At 35.6% G+C, this 14636-nt stretch overlaps 1 protein-coding gene across 3 annotated transcripts in view; it reads left to right on the top strand.

Moving 5' to 3' along the window:
- YES1 (YES proto-oncogene 1, Src family tyrosine kinase) overlaps window positions 1-14636 on the top strand; it is a 76338-nt gene that overhangs the window by 50462 nt on the left and 11240 nt on the right. For all 3 annotated transcript variants that reach the window (XM_066246292.1, XM_066246291.1, XM_066246293.1), the window contains 7 exons: window positions 374-645; window positions 4137-4236; window positions 7371-7469; window positions 9153-9256; window positions 9360-9509; window positions 11540-11695; window positions 12267-12446. In XM_066246292.1, the coding sequence (XP_066102389.1) occupies window positions 381-645; window positions 4137-4236; window positions 7371-7469; window positions 9153-9256; window positions 9360-9509; window positions 11540-11695; window positions 12267-12446 (1054 nt within the window). In that variant the 5' untranslated portion in view covers window positions 374-380. The remainder of the gene's footprint in view (window positions 1-373; window positions 646-4136; window positions 4237-7370; window positions 7470-9152; window positions 9257-9359; window positions 9510-11539; window positions 11696-12266; window positions 12447-14636) is intronic.

Genomic DNA, 14636 nt, shown 5'->3' with positions numbered 1-14636 from the left:
TTTCTTTTTCAAATAACTGAAGTACAGAGAGGTTAAGCAACATACCTAAATCGCTCTGCTAGTAAGTAGAAAGCCAGGATTCAAACTTAAGTCTCCCTGGCTCCAAAGCCTGTAGTTTTTCCTACACACTGTGGCATGTTGTCTTTGGGCCCTTAAAAGTGGTTGAGCTAGAGAATGATATAATTGGAATGATGCTTTGGCAGATAATGACGGGAAGAGACTTCATTTTTAGCTGTCCAGTTTTTATTTTTGTTTTGTTCATGTAACTTTTTGCAGGAGAAAAATGCTTTGTTTAAATTTAACTTTTGAATTGCATCTTGAGTATCCTTTATGTTAACTATTTCTCAAAGTATTTACCTTATTACTTTTGTAGATTGATAATGGGCTGCATTAAAAGTAAAGAAAACAAAAGTCCAGCAATTAAATACAGAGCAGAAAACATTCCAGAACCCATCAGTACAAGCGTCAGCCATTATGGAGCAGAACACACTGCAGCGACACCGTCATCTTCAGCGAAGGGAACATCTGTTAATTTTAGCAGTCTCTCAGTGACACCATTTGGAGGATCCTCAGGGGTGACACCTTTTGGAGGAGCATCTTCCTCATTCTCAGTGGTGCCAAGTTCATATCCTGCTGGTTTAACAGGTGAGATTTAAATGGACAATTCTGTTCTAAGTTTGAGAAAGTGACCTTGGGCAATACATACATAAGGTTTGCCTGCTGTAAGGAAAATAACTTACGGGGGGACTTTTTAAATGTTTATATGGCCTGACCAGACAGGGGCACAGTGGATAGAGCATTGGACTGGGTCACAGAGGACCCAGGTTCGAAACCCTGAGGTAGCCAGCTTGAGCGCGGCTCATCTGGTTTAAGCAAGGCTCACCAGCGTGAGCCCTAGGTCGCTGGCTTGAGCAAGGGGTTACTCGGTCTGCTGTAGCCCCCCGGTCTAGGCACATATGAGAAAGCAATCAGTGAACAACTAGGGTGCTGCAATGAAGAGTTGATGCTTCTCATCTCTCTCCCTTCCTGTCTTGTCTGTCCCTATCTGTCCCTTTCTCTGTCTCTGTCACACACAAAAAAAGTTTATGTGAAAATTAAAGTCTAACATAAAAATTAAAGTAATTTATTGTATACATGGAAATATTTTAGGTAAATCTGAAGATAATATGATGATAATTATGTACTTACACCATTAAGTATTTTACTAATTCATTTTTCAAATAATTTTTGAGTACCTATTGTGTGGCTGTCACTGGGTATATAATGATTTAAAACAATATAAAATATAGCATAGGAAATATAGTCATAATTATGTATGGTGTCAGATGGACTAGACTTACTGGTGTGATCACTTCATGAAGTATGTAAATGTCCAATCACTATGTTATATACCCAAAACTAATGCAATATTATATGTCAGCTCTAATTGAAAAATAAATTAAAACATACCTCTTCCTCAAGAATATTGCAATTTCTCAGGATTGTATAGTGCTATCCACTATTAAAGTATAATAGTAATTACTTAATGAATGTTAATTAAATGGCAAAGTGGTAATAATACAATTTTTCTGTTAGGTACTAGTGATTTAAAAGAGAAACATTCTGAGGCTCAGAGTTTAAATGATTTTTTTTTTCAGAGTCACAGATAATAAGCAGGAAAGCCTAGATTTAATATCCTATTCCAGAACTCCATTTATTATTTATATCTTAATATCCTTTCAAGAACAGTAATAAGTGAAAGCTGGCAACCTTTAATGGAACCAGAAATGCTCTTTAAAAAGTAGTTAGAAACTTTAAAAAGATGGGGAATTCTTTTATGAAGGGTCCCATCTCAGGATGCTTTTGGCTTAAATAACAAAACACAACTGGCTTAAAAGGTAGAATGAGCTCCAGGATTCCATGATTCAGCAGTTCCTTGATGTTATCAACAACTCAAGTTTCTTTGCTCTCTCTTGCAGCCCTTAGAGTGTCCACTTGATCTTTAGACTTGACAAAACAATTGTCAGCATCAAACTGAGTCACATTTGTCTCTTCTAACACAAAATGGGGACAAAAGAGGAATAGTGTCCAGAAGAATGCCACAAACTAATTTGTTGAATTGTTCATGTGGGGAGTTATGGACCTCAAAGAGTCCATTACAATCTAATTCCAACCCCCTAACTCTAAATACTTCAGGAATCATTGGCCATGATAGTGTTTCACAGTCATCAGCAAAAGTTTATATTATCTTCAGGGTTATATATCATATTTGGGAAAGATGGTAATCCAAAATGATTAAAATAGATATTGATACCTGACATACTTTAGTTGCCTAAATTAGTTTATTTATATGAGCAGTGTAGTCTGATCATGGATATTAATTTATTAATAAATATGGAGTGTCTATGTGCCAAGTATGGAGAGTTGTTAGCAAGAGAAACAAGGTTTCTACCATAATGGAGTTTACAGTATAGTGAGGTTGGACAAATTATGTAAGTAATTAAACAGAATGATTAGTAGTTCTTGAATGCTATGCAAAAACTAACCAGAAGATTGGTGAAGGCCCTTTAGATCAGTGGTCCCAACCTTTTTTGGGCCACGGACCAGTCTAATGTCAGAAAATATTTTCACGGACTGGCCTTTAGGGTGGGACGGATAAATGTATCACGCGACCGAGACAAGTGTCAAGAGTGAGTCTTAGACGAATGTTACAAAGGGAATCTGGTCATTTTAAAAAAATAAAACATCGTTCAGACTTAAATATAAATAAAACGGAAGTAATTTAAGTTATTTATTCTTTCTCTGTGGACCAGTACCAAATGGCCCACGGACCGGTACCAGTCCACGGCCCGGGGGTTGGGGACCACTGCTTTAGATGATCAAGAAAAGGAATCTTGAGAGGAAATCATTTGAACTGAGGTTTGATTAATGAGAATAATCTAAACATAATGCAGAACTGGGAAAAGAGCATTCTAGGCAGAGAGAGTAACAAGTACAGAGTTTAGGAGGTACACAAGGATTTGGCTGTTTTTGAGGGCTACTGAGGAAACCATATTTGCAGAGGGTAGAATTGTATAATTTGTGATTAAAGAGTCAAGATTACTCAGGCTGTCATAGACTCTGGTAAGAAGTTTAGGTTTTATTCAAAGTCAGAAAAAAGCTGTTGAAAACATTTCAGCTAAGGATTTTCACGATTGGATTTCCTTTTTAAAGAAACGAATTCTTCATGAGTTTCTGTATGGAGAATGGACGTACAGAGGCAGATACAAAGTGAGTTAGTAGGGTACTATTCTCAGAAGTCCCAGTGAGAGACAACAAGGATTAGGTGGCAGCAGTAGAAATGGAAAAGAAGGTATATTAGAAGTAGAACCAATAGTCTGGGTACCTGATTGATAATGCCATTTGCTTATGTAGGGAAGACTTGGGTAACAGGTTAGAGGAGAAAAAATCAACACCTTTGTTTTGTACATAATAAGTTTTAAATGCTTGTTAGACATTCAAGTAGACATGTCAAAAAAGTAGTAAGTAAAATATGACTGGAAACCAGATATATGAGATAATCTGTTTTATTATTTGCTTGCAGACAGTGGTTTGTCTATTTCAGTGTGCTAATCTCTTAAGCATCTGCACACAGTGCTATGTATGACAGTTATTTTTGGAATTTATAATATCAGCCATGCCATTTAATTGCTGAGAAAACATGTTTTTATATTTGAATATTAAATATAATAAGTTAACCTACTAAAACCCTAGTTATTTCTGTTAATGATTAGTCTTAAGGATCAAAATGTTCACTCATTGTAAGAAGTTTAGGTGCATTGAAGTGGTTTATAGTAGTCATTAATGCCTTTTCTGCTAAAGAAGTAATTGACCTTTGACTGTCTTTCAAGCCAGAGATGTTGCTACTACTAATCAAAGTTAAATTTGTTTCTCTGGGTCTGTAGAATTTTAGAATTTGTAGACTACTTTCATAGAAGGTCTTAAAAGAGCATCTTATTAACTTGAAAATGTCAGCTGCCCAAATCTCCAACTTTTCAAAATAGATTTTGGAGACCAGGAAAACAAATACTTAAGCATTTTTGTTCACTGTGATTTTTTATTTCTCTTTGGTTAATTTGTCCATATTATTTACTTTGTTTCTTTTTTTACTCCAATAGGTGGTGTTACTATATTTGTGGCCTTATATGATTATGAAGCTAGAACTACAGAAGACCTTTCATTTAAGAAGGGTGAAAGATTTCAAATAATTAACAATACGTAAGTGTTGTAATAGAGAAATACTGACAGTAACCTAGTCTTTACACTGAAACCACTGAGCTAGTTGATGATTCAGAGATGAGAGTAGTGGGTGTAGATCCCTGCCCAGTGGGTTGGACAATGCATTTCTTTTCTTTAGACATGTGGCAGGACACTACTGAGGTAGTGAGAAGTTATACTTCTGCAAATTGTGCTGTTGTGATTCTGCCATAAACAGCAGAGATTTAATAATGAAGAATGAGGGAGTACTATATATAAGTACATTACTTTAAAAAAATTATTTAGCCTGACCAGGCGGTGGCGCAGTGGATAGAGCGTCGGACTGGGATGCTGAAGACCCAGGTTCGAGACCCCGAGGTCGCCAGCTTGAGCATGGGCTCATCTGGCTTGAGCAAAAAAGCTCACCAGCTTGGACCCAAGATCACTGGCTCGAGCAAGGGGTTACTTAGTCTGCTGAAGGCCCGCGGTCAAGGCACATATGAGAAAGCAATCAATGAACAACTAAAGTGATGCAACGAAAAACTAATGATTGATGCTTCTCATCTCTCTGTTTCTGTCTGTCTGTCCCTGTCTATCCCTCTCTCTGACTCTCTCTGTCTCTGTAAATAAAAATTTAAAAATATATATATTTAAAAAAAACTTTATAAAGAATTCTGATGATTTAAAGATCTTAATCTGTTTCTCTTTAAAAAAAAAAAAAGGAGTAGGGAAAGGCTAGGTAAGGAACTCCTGCAGTCTCAAACTGACCAGATAAGGTTGCTTTTTGTTTATCTGACTCTTGGCCTCTTTATCATTTAGTGACCTACCATAGAAAATCCAATGCTAGCTATGGAAAATAGATTCCAGAATTTCATTAACAAGCACAGCAGCCACTTTTTAACTTCTTAAAATATATTTGTGGTCTTTTTGTTTTCAGTCTTTTTCTTCCATCCTTATTCTCATTTGCTACCAGTTATTGTTCCAGATCATAAAATATGTTAATGTCTCTGCTTTAAAATCTTCCAATAGCTGCCAGTAGCTGTCAAGATAAAAGAAAAAAATGACAATAGTAGACATTATTCACTGAGCTTCTTCCCCTTTCTCACTCTACTGCTTAACCATCTGAATTACTTATAATTTTATGAATATACTTTGGTTTCTCACTTTCTTCATGCCTTCATGTACATGATTTCTTTTCTCTGGAATGTGACTTCTTGTCTCTCTATTTTTTCCCCTTTATCTGGCCCACCCAACTTATCCTTCAAAATGTGTATTCCTGTGTCCTTTATCAAGGAAGCCTTTCTTAACATTCTTCCTCTCCTGCCTGGCTCAGTCCCTACCGCCTCCTGACTGTCTCTAACATATCCACATAGCATTCTATGTAGACTTCAATCATAGCTGCCATTGCAATTTTGAATTATAATTTATCACTTGCTTATCATTCTGTTAGATCAGTGCTTCTCAAGCTGGGGCAAAATCACCCAGGGCACATTTAGCAATATCTGGAGACTTTTTGGTTGTTAACAATCAGGTTGTCAGCTTGCTCCTAATGTCATCTGGTGGGTAGAGGCCAGGGTTATTGTTCAGCATTATGTAATATACGGTTAATGTCTTCACAGCAAACAGTTATCTAGCCTGAAGTATTAGTAGTGCTGAGGTTGAGAAATTCTACTCTAGGCTGTGAGTTTCTGGAGAGTAAGGGCATTTTCTTCTTTTTTCTTTCTTTTTAATTTTTTTGTTGAATTTATTGGGTCGACATTGGTTAAATTATATAGGTTTTATATAGGTTTCAGTTGTACAGTTTTATAACACATCATCTGTATATTGTATTTACTGTGTGTTCACCATCCCAAGTCCAGTCTCTTTCCATCACTATTTCCCCTTTACTCTCTCCTTAGGACTGTCTTTTTACTCCTGTTTTTAGCATACCTTATCATAGAATCTGTCTCTTAAGGAGTAGTCAGTAAATGTTGGAATCGATGAATAGGGTCAGATGCAAAGTTTTCAGTTTGTATATCTGAAAGTGCTTAATATATACTAGGAAACTACAAACCAAGTAAGTATATGAATTTATAAATATTTAAATTTCCAAATGATTTTTTATTTCATTTTCTAGAAAGCAAATGTACCTCAAGCTTGCATTTATAAAATTTCAACTTAGATAAAATATTTTCAGTACTTCTCTGGTAAAGCAAAATATGCATTTAATCTTTGGTAGTAGAACCTATATATGTATTTTTTTTATTAGAGACATAATATTTGCTCCTTTCACATTAATTTTGGGAAAGTCAAGGCTTATATATTACATATTACATCTAGTTTTTGTGTTCTGAGTTGCTTTTATTCTTATTTGGATATTTATGGATAACATTTTTATATGTATTTTAAGAATTAAATTTGTTATTGCCCATTTATAATATTTTGGTTATAGGAGTTCTAGGACATTATAATTCTATGCACTGTTAAAAAGAAATAAAAATGAGCTACTGATACATGCTACAACATAGATGAACCTTGAAAAATCAGTCAAAAAGATCACATATTGTATGATTGCATTTATATGAAATGTCCACAGTAGATATATTCATAGAAAGAGAAAACAGATCAGTTGGTTGGCAGTGGAGGATATGGAAGAGGAGGGGAACAGAAATGACTCTTAATGGATATGAGGTATCTTTTGGGGATAACGAAGATGTTATAAAATAGATTTTGGTATGGTTGTACAACTCAATATATTAAAACCCACTAAATTGTATGTCTTAATTAGAGAAATTTTATGGTATGCAAATTATATCTTGTTAAAGTCTTTATAAAAGAAAACATTTACTGAAAACTGAATAATTTGAAAAGTTTACCTCCCAAATTATTTTTATTCAGTATAGTTTATTGTCTTAGATTGAGTTATATAGAAAAGTGATCTTTTAACTAAAAGCATAATCTTTTTGTTTTGGTTTGGAGCAGAAATGCATTTGTACTTTTTGCATAGCTTTATTCACTTCATATAATCTATTTTTTAATGTTATTCTTTCTGTTGATTCTTGATCAAATGAGTGTATGAATAAAAAATGGAATTATATCTCTTCTCTATTTCAGATACAAAATCCTGTCTTGAGCAGTAATCTGCCTTGTGGTAACTGTTGTTTTATGTGTTGCAGGGAAGGAGACTGGTGGGAAGCAAGATCAATTGCTACAGGAAAGAATGGCTATATCCCTAGCAATTATGTAGCCCCTGCAGATTCCATTCAGGCAGAGGAGTATGGCGCTACTTCATATTTTATTAATTGTTTGGATGTTAAAAATGTCTTAATGCACATTCTACTTAGCCACAACTTTACACACAATTACGTATCAGTCTTAATACAGCTAATGTATCATATTAATAGGGCATATTACTTGAAACTTAATAATTAATGCCATAGTACTTGGTTACAGTAGGATCATAAATGAATCTGCATTAACAGAACTGTATTGTTAATGCCTTTATCTTTCCACTTAAAAAGTATTAACATTTTTTTGTATTTTGAGACATCTCTCACTTCAAAAATACTACCTTCAATTGGTAATATTATATCAATGTTAATTTGTTGACTTAATGTGCTTGTTCCTATGTAGGAGAGTATCTTTGTCTTTTAGGAAGTACATATTGATGGATTTAAAGGTAATGATTATGTTTGCAACTTACTCTCATTCAGTTCAGAAAAAATATGCACACACAGGGAGAGGGAGAATATAACAAAACTACTAAATGTTAACAGTTAGGAAAGCTGGTGAAAGGTATATGGGACTTCTGTCTACTATTCTTGCATCTTTTAAAAAGTTTACCTTCAATGACATTACTTTAGATCAAACCAGGTTTACTTGGGATCTATAAATGCTACTGCATTTTAATATAATATGCTTAACACAGTTCCTTGCACATAGTAGATATTCATTCTGTCGGTGTTTGCTTTTATTAATAATACGATGTTTGTCTTCATAACTCCCTGTTCTGCTTTGGCATGCTTTATTCTGTTCTTTTGTCTTTTTTTCCACTATTCTGAGTTCTTTCATGGCAGAAACTCATTTTTATTCACAAAACTGTATTAAATCAAGCCTACACTAATTTAGAGTTCCTAATTTGTATATGGCTCATTTGCATTTTACTGAATACAGATGATCACACTGTTGTAAGAGAACCACTTTTATTCTTCTTAGTATTTCCCTCTATCACTCATTGACAGGCTCAGTCATTGATGTCCTTCCTTCTATTTATTGATTTTAGAGAGAAGAGGGAGAGAGAGAAAGGGTGTTGTTAATGGCAGGAGGAGTGGGAAGCATCAACTTAAAAGTAGTTGCTTCTTGTATGTGCCTTGACTGGGCAAGTCTGGGGTTTTGAGCCAGTGACCTGAGTGTTCCAGGTTGAGGGCCTACCCAGTATGCCAGTACAGGTCAGGCTATTCCACTATGTTTTGGGGTTTGTTTTTTTTTTGTATTTTTCTGAAGTTGGAAACAGGGAGGCAGTCAGACTCCCGCATGCGCCTGACCTGGATCCACCTGGCACGCCCACCAGGGGGCAATGCTCTGTTGCAACCAGAGCCATTCTAGCACCTGAGGCAGAGGCCACAGAGCCATCCTCAGCGCTCGGGCCAACTTTGCTCCAATGGAGCCTTGGCTGCGGGAGGGGAAGAGAGAGACAGAGAGGAAGGAGAGGGGGAGGGGTGGAGAAGCAGATGGGCGCTTCTCCTGTGTGCCCTGGCCGGGAATCGAACCCAGGACTCCTGCACGCCAGGCCGACGCTCTACCACTGAGCCAACCGGCCAGGGCTCTACTATGTTTTTAAGATGTGTTCTGTAGCTGTTTTTGTCATTCTCCCTGTCCCACTCCATTCTTATTAATATTTATATATAATTTTTCTTACCCTTACACCTTTCTAACTAAGAACACTATTTTTTTTCCAGATGGTATTTTGGCAAAATGGGAAGAAAAGATGCTGAAAGATTACTTCTGAATCCTGGAAATCAACGAGGTATTTTTTTAGTAAGAGAAAGTGAAACTACTAAAGGTATGAATAATGTTATGTTACTATGACTGTAAAAATCTTCTAGGCAGTATTTAGAGGAAGGTATAGTAAAAGGTTTCGTCTCTCCCTGCCCCGCCCCTCGCAGGTGCTTATTCCCTCTCCATTCGTGATTGGGATGAGGTAAGGGGTGACAATGTGAAACACTACAAAATTAGGAAACTTGACAATGGTGGATACTATATCACAACTAGAGCACAATTTGAGACTCTGCAGAAATTGGTAAAACACTACACAGGTATGTGAATATTTCAAAACTGAAAATTATTTTCTCATATTGTATTTTATGAGGACAGAACCCATGTCTTCATATCCCTTAAGGTTTAGGATGCTACTTTACACACAGTATATCCTCACTGGATGTCTGTTATACTCTGATGTCTATATAAAATGAGGAACAGGTAGCACTTGTTACCTGAATTAGGTTCTTAACGTGATGTGTTAAAATCAGCTTATTATCATTTAAGTCTTTATATCTTACTGATATAGTGTTTACATTAGGGTTCCATTTCATGACGGCTACATACGAAGATTGTGGCACTAAATTAAAAAGCAAGAACAAATATTTTATTTAAAAACACTTATTAAGAAGGTAAATAAATATTTAAAAGAAAGGCTATATGAGATAATATTTTGCTTTACTGTCTACTTCATGGGTTGGAATACATAAACAGTGTAGTATAAACCAGACAGATTTATTTATTAAATAAACCCAATGAAGATGCATTTTTCTTTCCTGGAAAATTAACTTACAGCAATTTTAAACATTCTTCAGTTTTACTAGGACCTTTGAAAAGTATTTAATATTAGGGTCTTATATCTCAAAGTTTTTCTTTACCAATTTGATACTTAAATGCATCTGAAAGTCTTTAAATGACTAATTCTAGGGGAGGGGAAGTTCCATGGCAATTTCTTCTTCAATGGCTGTTAGCTGCAAACAGTCTGATATCAAGCTGCAGTGTTGGCAAAAGTCAAATATGTTGGCAAATAGTGACATCAAATGTAATTGCACTTGTTAGAATGTGGGTTTGATGGTCACTTGTTGAGAATGGGAGGGAACATTTTTTATTTACAATAATAAGATAGGTAGTAAGAAGAAGGATTATATAAGCTGGCTTCACAAGGCAAGTTATTATGAAATTTAGGTTTTCCTGTTTTTGTGACTCCCTTATTTATTTTTATTTTTTACTTTTTGTGTGTGTGTGTGGCAGAGACAGAGAGGGGGACAGACAGACAGGAACGGAGAGATAATGAGAAACACCAACTCTTCATTGTGGTTCTTTAGTTGTTCATTGATTGATTTTTCATATATGCCTTGACTGGGGGGGGCCACAGCAGACCGAGTGACCCCTTGCTCAAGCCAGCGACCTTGGGCTCATGCTGGTGAGCCTTGTTCAAACCAGATGAGCCCGCACTCAAGCTGGGGATCTTGGGGTCTCGAACCTGGGTTCTCCATATCCCAGTTTGACGTTCTATCCATTGCACTACCGCCTGGTCAGGCGTGACTCCCTTATTTAAAAATCAGTCCCCATCTGACCTGAGCATGAGCTTACCAGCTTGAGCACGGGGTCACTGGCTGGAGCATGGGATCATAGACATGACCCAATGGTCACTGTCTTGAGCCCAGAGGTCCCTGACTGGAACTCTCCACTCAAGGCACATATGAGAAAGCAGTGAATTAACAATTAAGGTGCCACAACAAAGAATTGATGCTTTCATCTCTCTCCCTTCCTATCTGTCTGTCCTTGTTTGTTTGTCTGTCTGTCTCTCTTTTGCTAAAAAGAAAATCAGTTCCCTAAAAGAAGTTTTCCTTGATTTTTGGCATGCCTCTTATAATAGTGGGTTTTAGAAATAACAAGTAATGGTAGCATTTTTTCTGGAGAGAAATAAGTAGAGTAGTCAAAAGCAGAACTTTGGAGGCAGCTAGACCTGGGGTTTGAATCCCATTTTCATCACTTAACTGGGTGACCTTAAGAAAGATGCCTAATTTTTTAAGAGATATTTATATGAGATCTGTAAAGTGCTGAATTAGCACTGTAGCTGGCACATAAGTATTCAATAAAAAACTTTAAATATATTAACAAAATGTGTCATTTCTTGTGTTTTGCTTCTTACATACAATTCCCTTATTGTTTGTACTTTTATTTTAAATTTTTTTTTAACAATATTTTTTGTTTTGTATAATTTAAACTTTTTAAAACATAGATATACTACATGTACCTTAATTTTTGTAATTTATTTTACAATATAGTTTATTCATTTATCTAGAACATGCTGATGGCTTATGCCATAAACTAACAACTGTATGTCCAACTGTGAAACCTCAGACTCAAGGTTTAGCAAAAGATGCTTGGGAAATCCCACGAGAATCTTTGCGGTTAGAAGTTAAACTAGGACAAGGATGTTTTGGTGAAGTATGGATGGGTAAGAAGAATTTTTGTGTTTTGTTTTGTTTTTCAAATTGTTTAGCCTTAGATCAAAATGCCACAATTTATGATAAGATATGTTGAAATAGCCTGACCAGGCGGTGGCGCAGTGGATAGAGCGTCAGACTGGGATGCAGAGGACCCAGGTTCGAGGCCCCAAGGTTGCCAACCTGAGCACAGGCTCATCTGGTTTGAGCAAAAGCCCACCAGCTTGAACCCAAGGTCGCTGGCTCCAGCAAGGGGTTACTTAGTCTGCTGAAGGCCCACAGTCAAGGCACATATGAAAAAGCAATCAGTGAACAACTAAGGTGTTGCAACGCGCAATGAAAAATTAATAATTGATGCTTCTCATCTCTCTCCATTCCTGTCTGTCTGTCCCTGTCTATCCCTCCCTCTGATTCACTCTCTGTCTCTATAAAAATAAATAAATAAGTAAATAAAATAAATAAAAATAAACTATTTAAAAAAAAAGATATGTTGAAATATTAGAGGTAACTACTGCTCATTGAAGTTTGGTGTGAATTCTTTACAAATAAATACAGATTAAGATAGTAAAATTGTTTCTCTAGGAACATGGAATGGAACCACAAAAGTAGCAATCAAAACACTAAAACCAGGTACAATGATGCCAGAAGCTTTTCTTCAAGAAGCTCAGATAATGAAAAAATTGCGACATGATAAACTTGTTCCACTCTATGCTGTTGTTTCTGAAGAGCCAATTTACATTGTCACTGAATTTATGTCAAAAGGTATGTGTATATTAGTTTCTCTTAGGGTATTCATATTAATAAAATTTTAAAAACAAGTCTTTATATTTTTATGCATACATATTTTGTATAATGTTTACTAATTTAAGATTTTTATGTAGACATTTGAAAGGAAAAAATTTGACATTTTGTTTAATGGAAAAGTTAGTGATTAGCTCCAGTTACTCCAAAGAATAGTACAGAGTTTAAAAGGAAAATAAACAGGCTGAATTTATTTTGAAAGTAAATAGTTCTTTATTCCATTTGGCTAGAGGACATGGAATAGCTAGGAAAGTGAAAAAGAATGTATTTGTAAAAAAATTTAAAATGTAATCAGAAAGATTTACTACTGGTACTAAAGCAAAGAAATCAGATAAAGAAATTAGTTTTATTTCATTTAAGTATAAATGTAATCTTCATACTCAGGACTCCTAGAAACTTGCTTTTATCACTACTGTCAACTGAAATGTCTCCATTTTCCCAAACCCCAGACCCCAAGGTAGGATTTTTAATTACAGGGTTGGTTAGGGCAGGAGAAGGAGAAGTGAAAGTCATTGCTCTTCCTTTTTTTCTCCTTTGCATAATGGGATTTAGTCATAAGATATGCTGATAGGCTCACTTTTTACCCTCTTGAATTTAATCTGCACTTTTTTTTACTCTTTAACAAGTTCCTCATCCATATTAATAGTGATTTTGTCATTCTTCTTCAGTAGTCCATCTTGGCCAAAAATGAAGTTTCATCTAGTGGTGACAGGGTCAACTACAAGCTACACATTTGCTATGGGAAATGTTCCCCCTAAAAGGGACAGAAGAACCAAAAGGTTAAAAGAACTGATATAGCCTACTAATTGATAGCTAAAACATACCTAAAGCCCCAAAGCCCCACTTTTTGGAAGGAAGCTGTCCTGCAAACCACTGCCAAATATCCCATTTCAGGGTGAATTATATGCACTAGAAAGGGAAGGAGAAAAAGAGACAACAAAGAGGAAATTTAAATTGAGATATTGATAACCTAAGACTAGAATGGAGGGAAAGCTAATGGTCCAACAACTTTATACATTGATTTTAAGAATTATTTGTTATGGAGAACATAGTAGCAATCTGTGCTGTCAGGCTGCTGGGTTAGGATTATTTCTAGGTGGGAGATTGAGAATGTAAGATCACAAATGTCCCGTCTAGTTTTTAGAACTTGGTAATTCCCCATCTTGTTAATCAGTTACTCAGCATTTGGCCCCATACTCTATCCAACTCATTGACTCAAGGGCTTCCACATAAATCACTTTTCTGGCTTCTTACTTTCATGAGTTTATTCATGTTATTTCCTTCACCTGGAATTTGGCTTCCTTATCTTTTGACCAGTCCAGCAACTATACTTTCTTCAGATTGTACCTAAGTCCTAGAAGCCTTCCACTAATATTCCAGTGTGTCATAATCATTATATCCTCTGAAATTTTTATAGTCGTACTACTCTAGAAATTATTGACAACCAAAATGTATTGAATGCTTCTAATATATAAGGCACTCTGCTATTTATCATAAGGTATCAAAGAAGTAAAGACAAATAATTTAGATTAAATTTTGAGAGAAAAGACCTAAATAAAATTCTGAAGAGTTAATTTTCAGTATGAAAGTAAATAAATTTACTATAAACAAACAAAACTACAGGCCAGAGCAGTGAATTTCAGTAAGTATAATAGAAATTGAGGAAGAGGTCACATTAAGGCTGGGATAAATTGAGAAAAATTAATAGAAAAGACAAGTCTTGAACTGCCATTTAGGATTATGAAGGATATGGATGTGTAAAGGGAATAGCTAAGAGGATTGAGGAAATGGGAAACAGAACCATAGCTTGGGGAAGGTACAGAAGTAGTAGAAGAAACTAGTTGGAAATAAGAGTAGAGGAGTATATCAAACAAGCTTAAAGATTACTTTGAATTGATTTCACTGTTGTTTATTGACTCACTGTCAGAGTCATGAGTGAACTCCAGAGGGTCTGTGAACTTCCTCTGAAGTTATGTGCCATATTTTGCCTACTTATTTATGTTTTCTAGAAAGAGAGTTTGTATTTTTTATCAGATTCTCTTAGGAACTAAAAAATGTTAAGGACCCACTGATAAGAGCCAAAATGTTCTGTGATGAATGAATATTATAAAGAAACACTTGAAGGGGGTGGGTTTTTTTTGAGATTGGTTA

This window comes from Saccopteryx bilineata, chromosome 11 (assembly GCF_036850765.1).
Source record: "Saccopteryx bilineata isolate mSacBil1 chromosome 11, mSacBil1_pri_phased_curated, whole genome shotgun sequence".
NCBI classification, from domain to species: domain Eukaryota; kingdom Metazoa; phylum Chordata; class Mammalia; order Chiroptera; family Emballonuridae; genus Saccopteryx; species Saccopteryx bilineata.
This window is presented reverse-complemented; position numbering and strand designations above follow the sequence as displayed.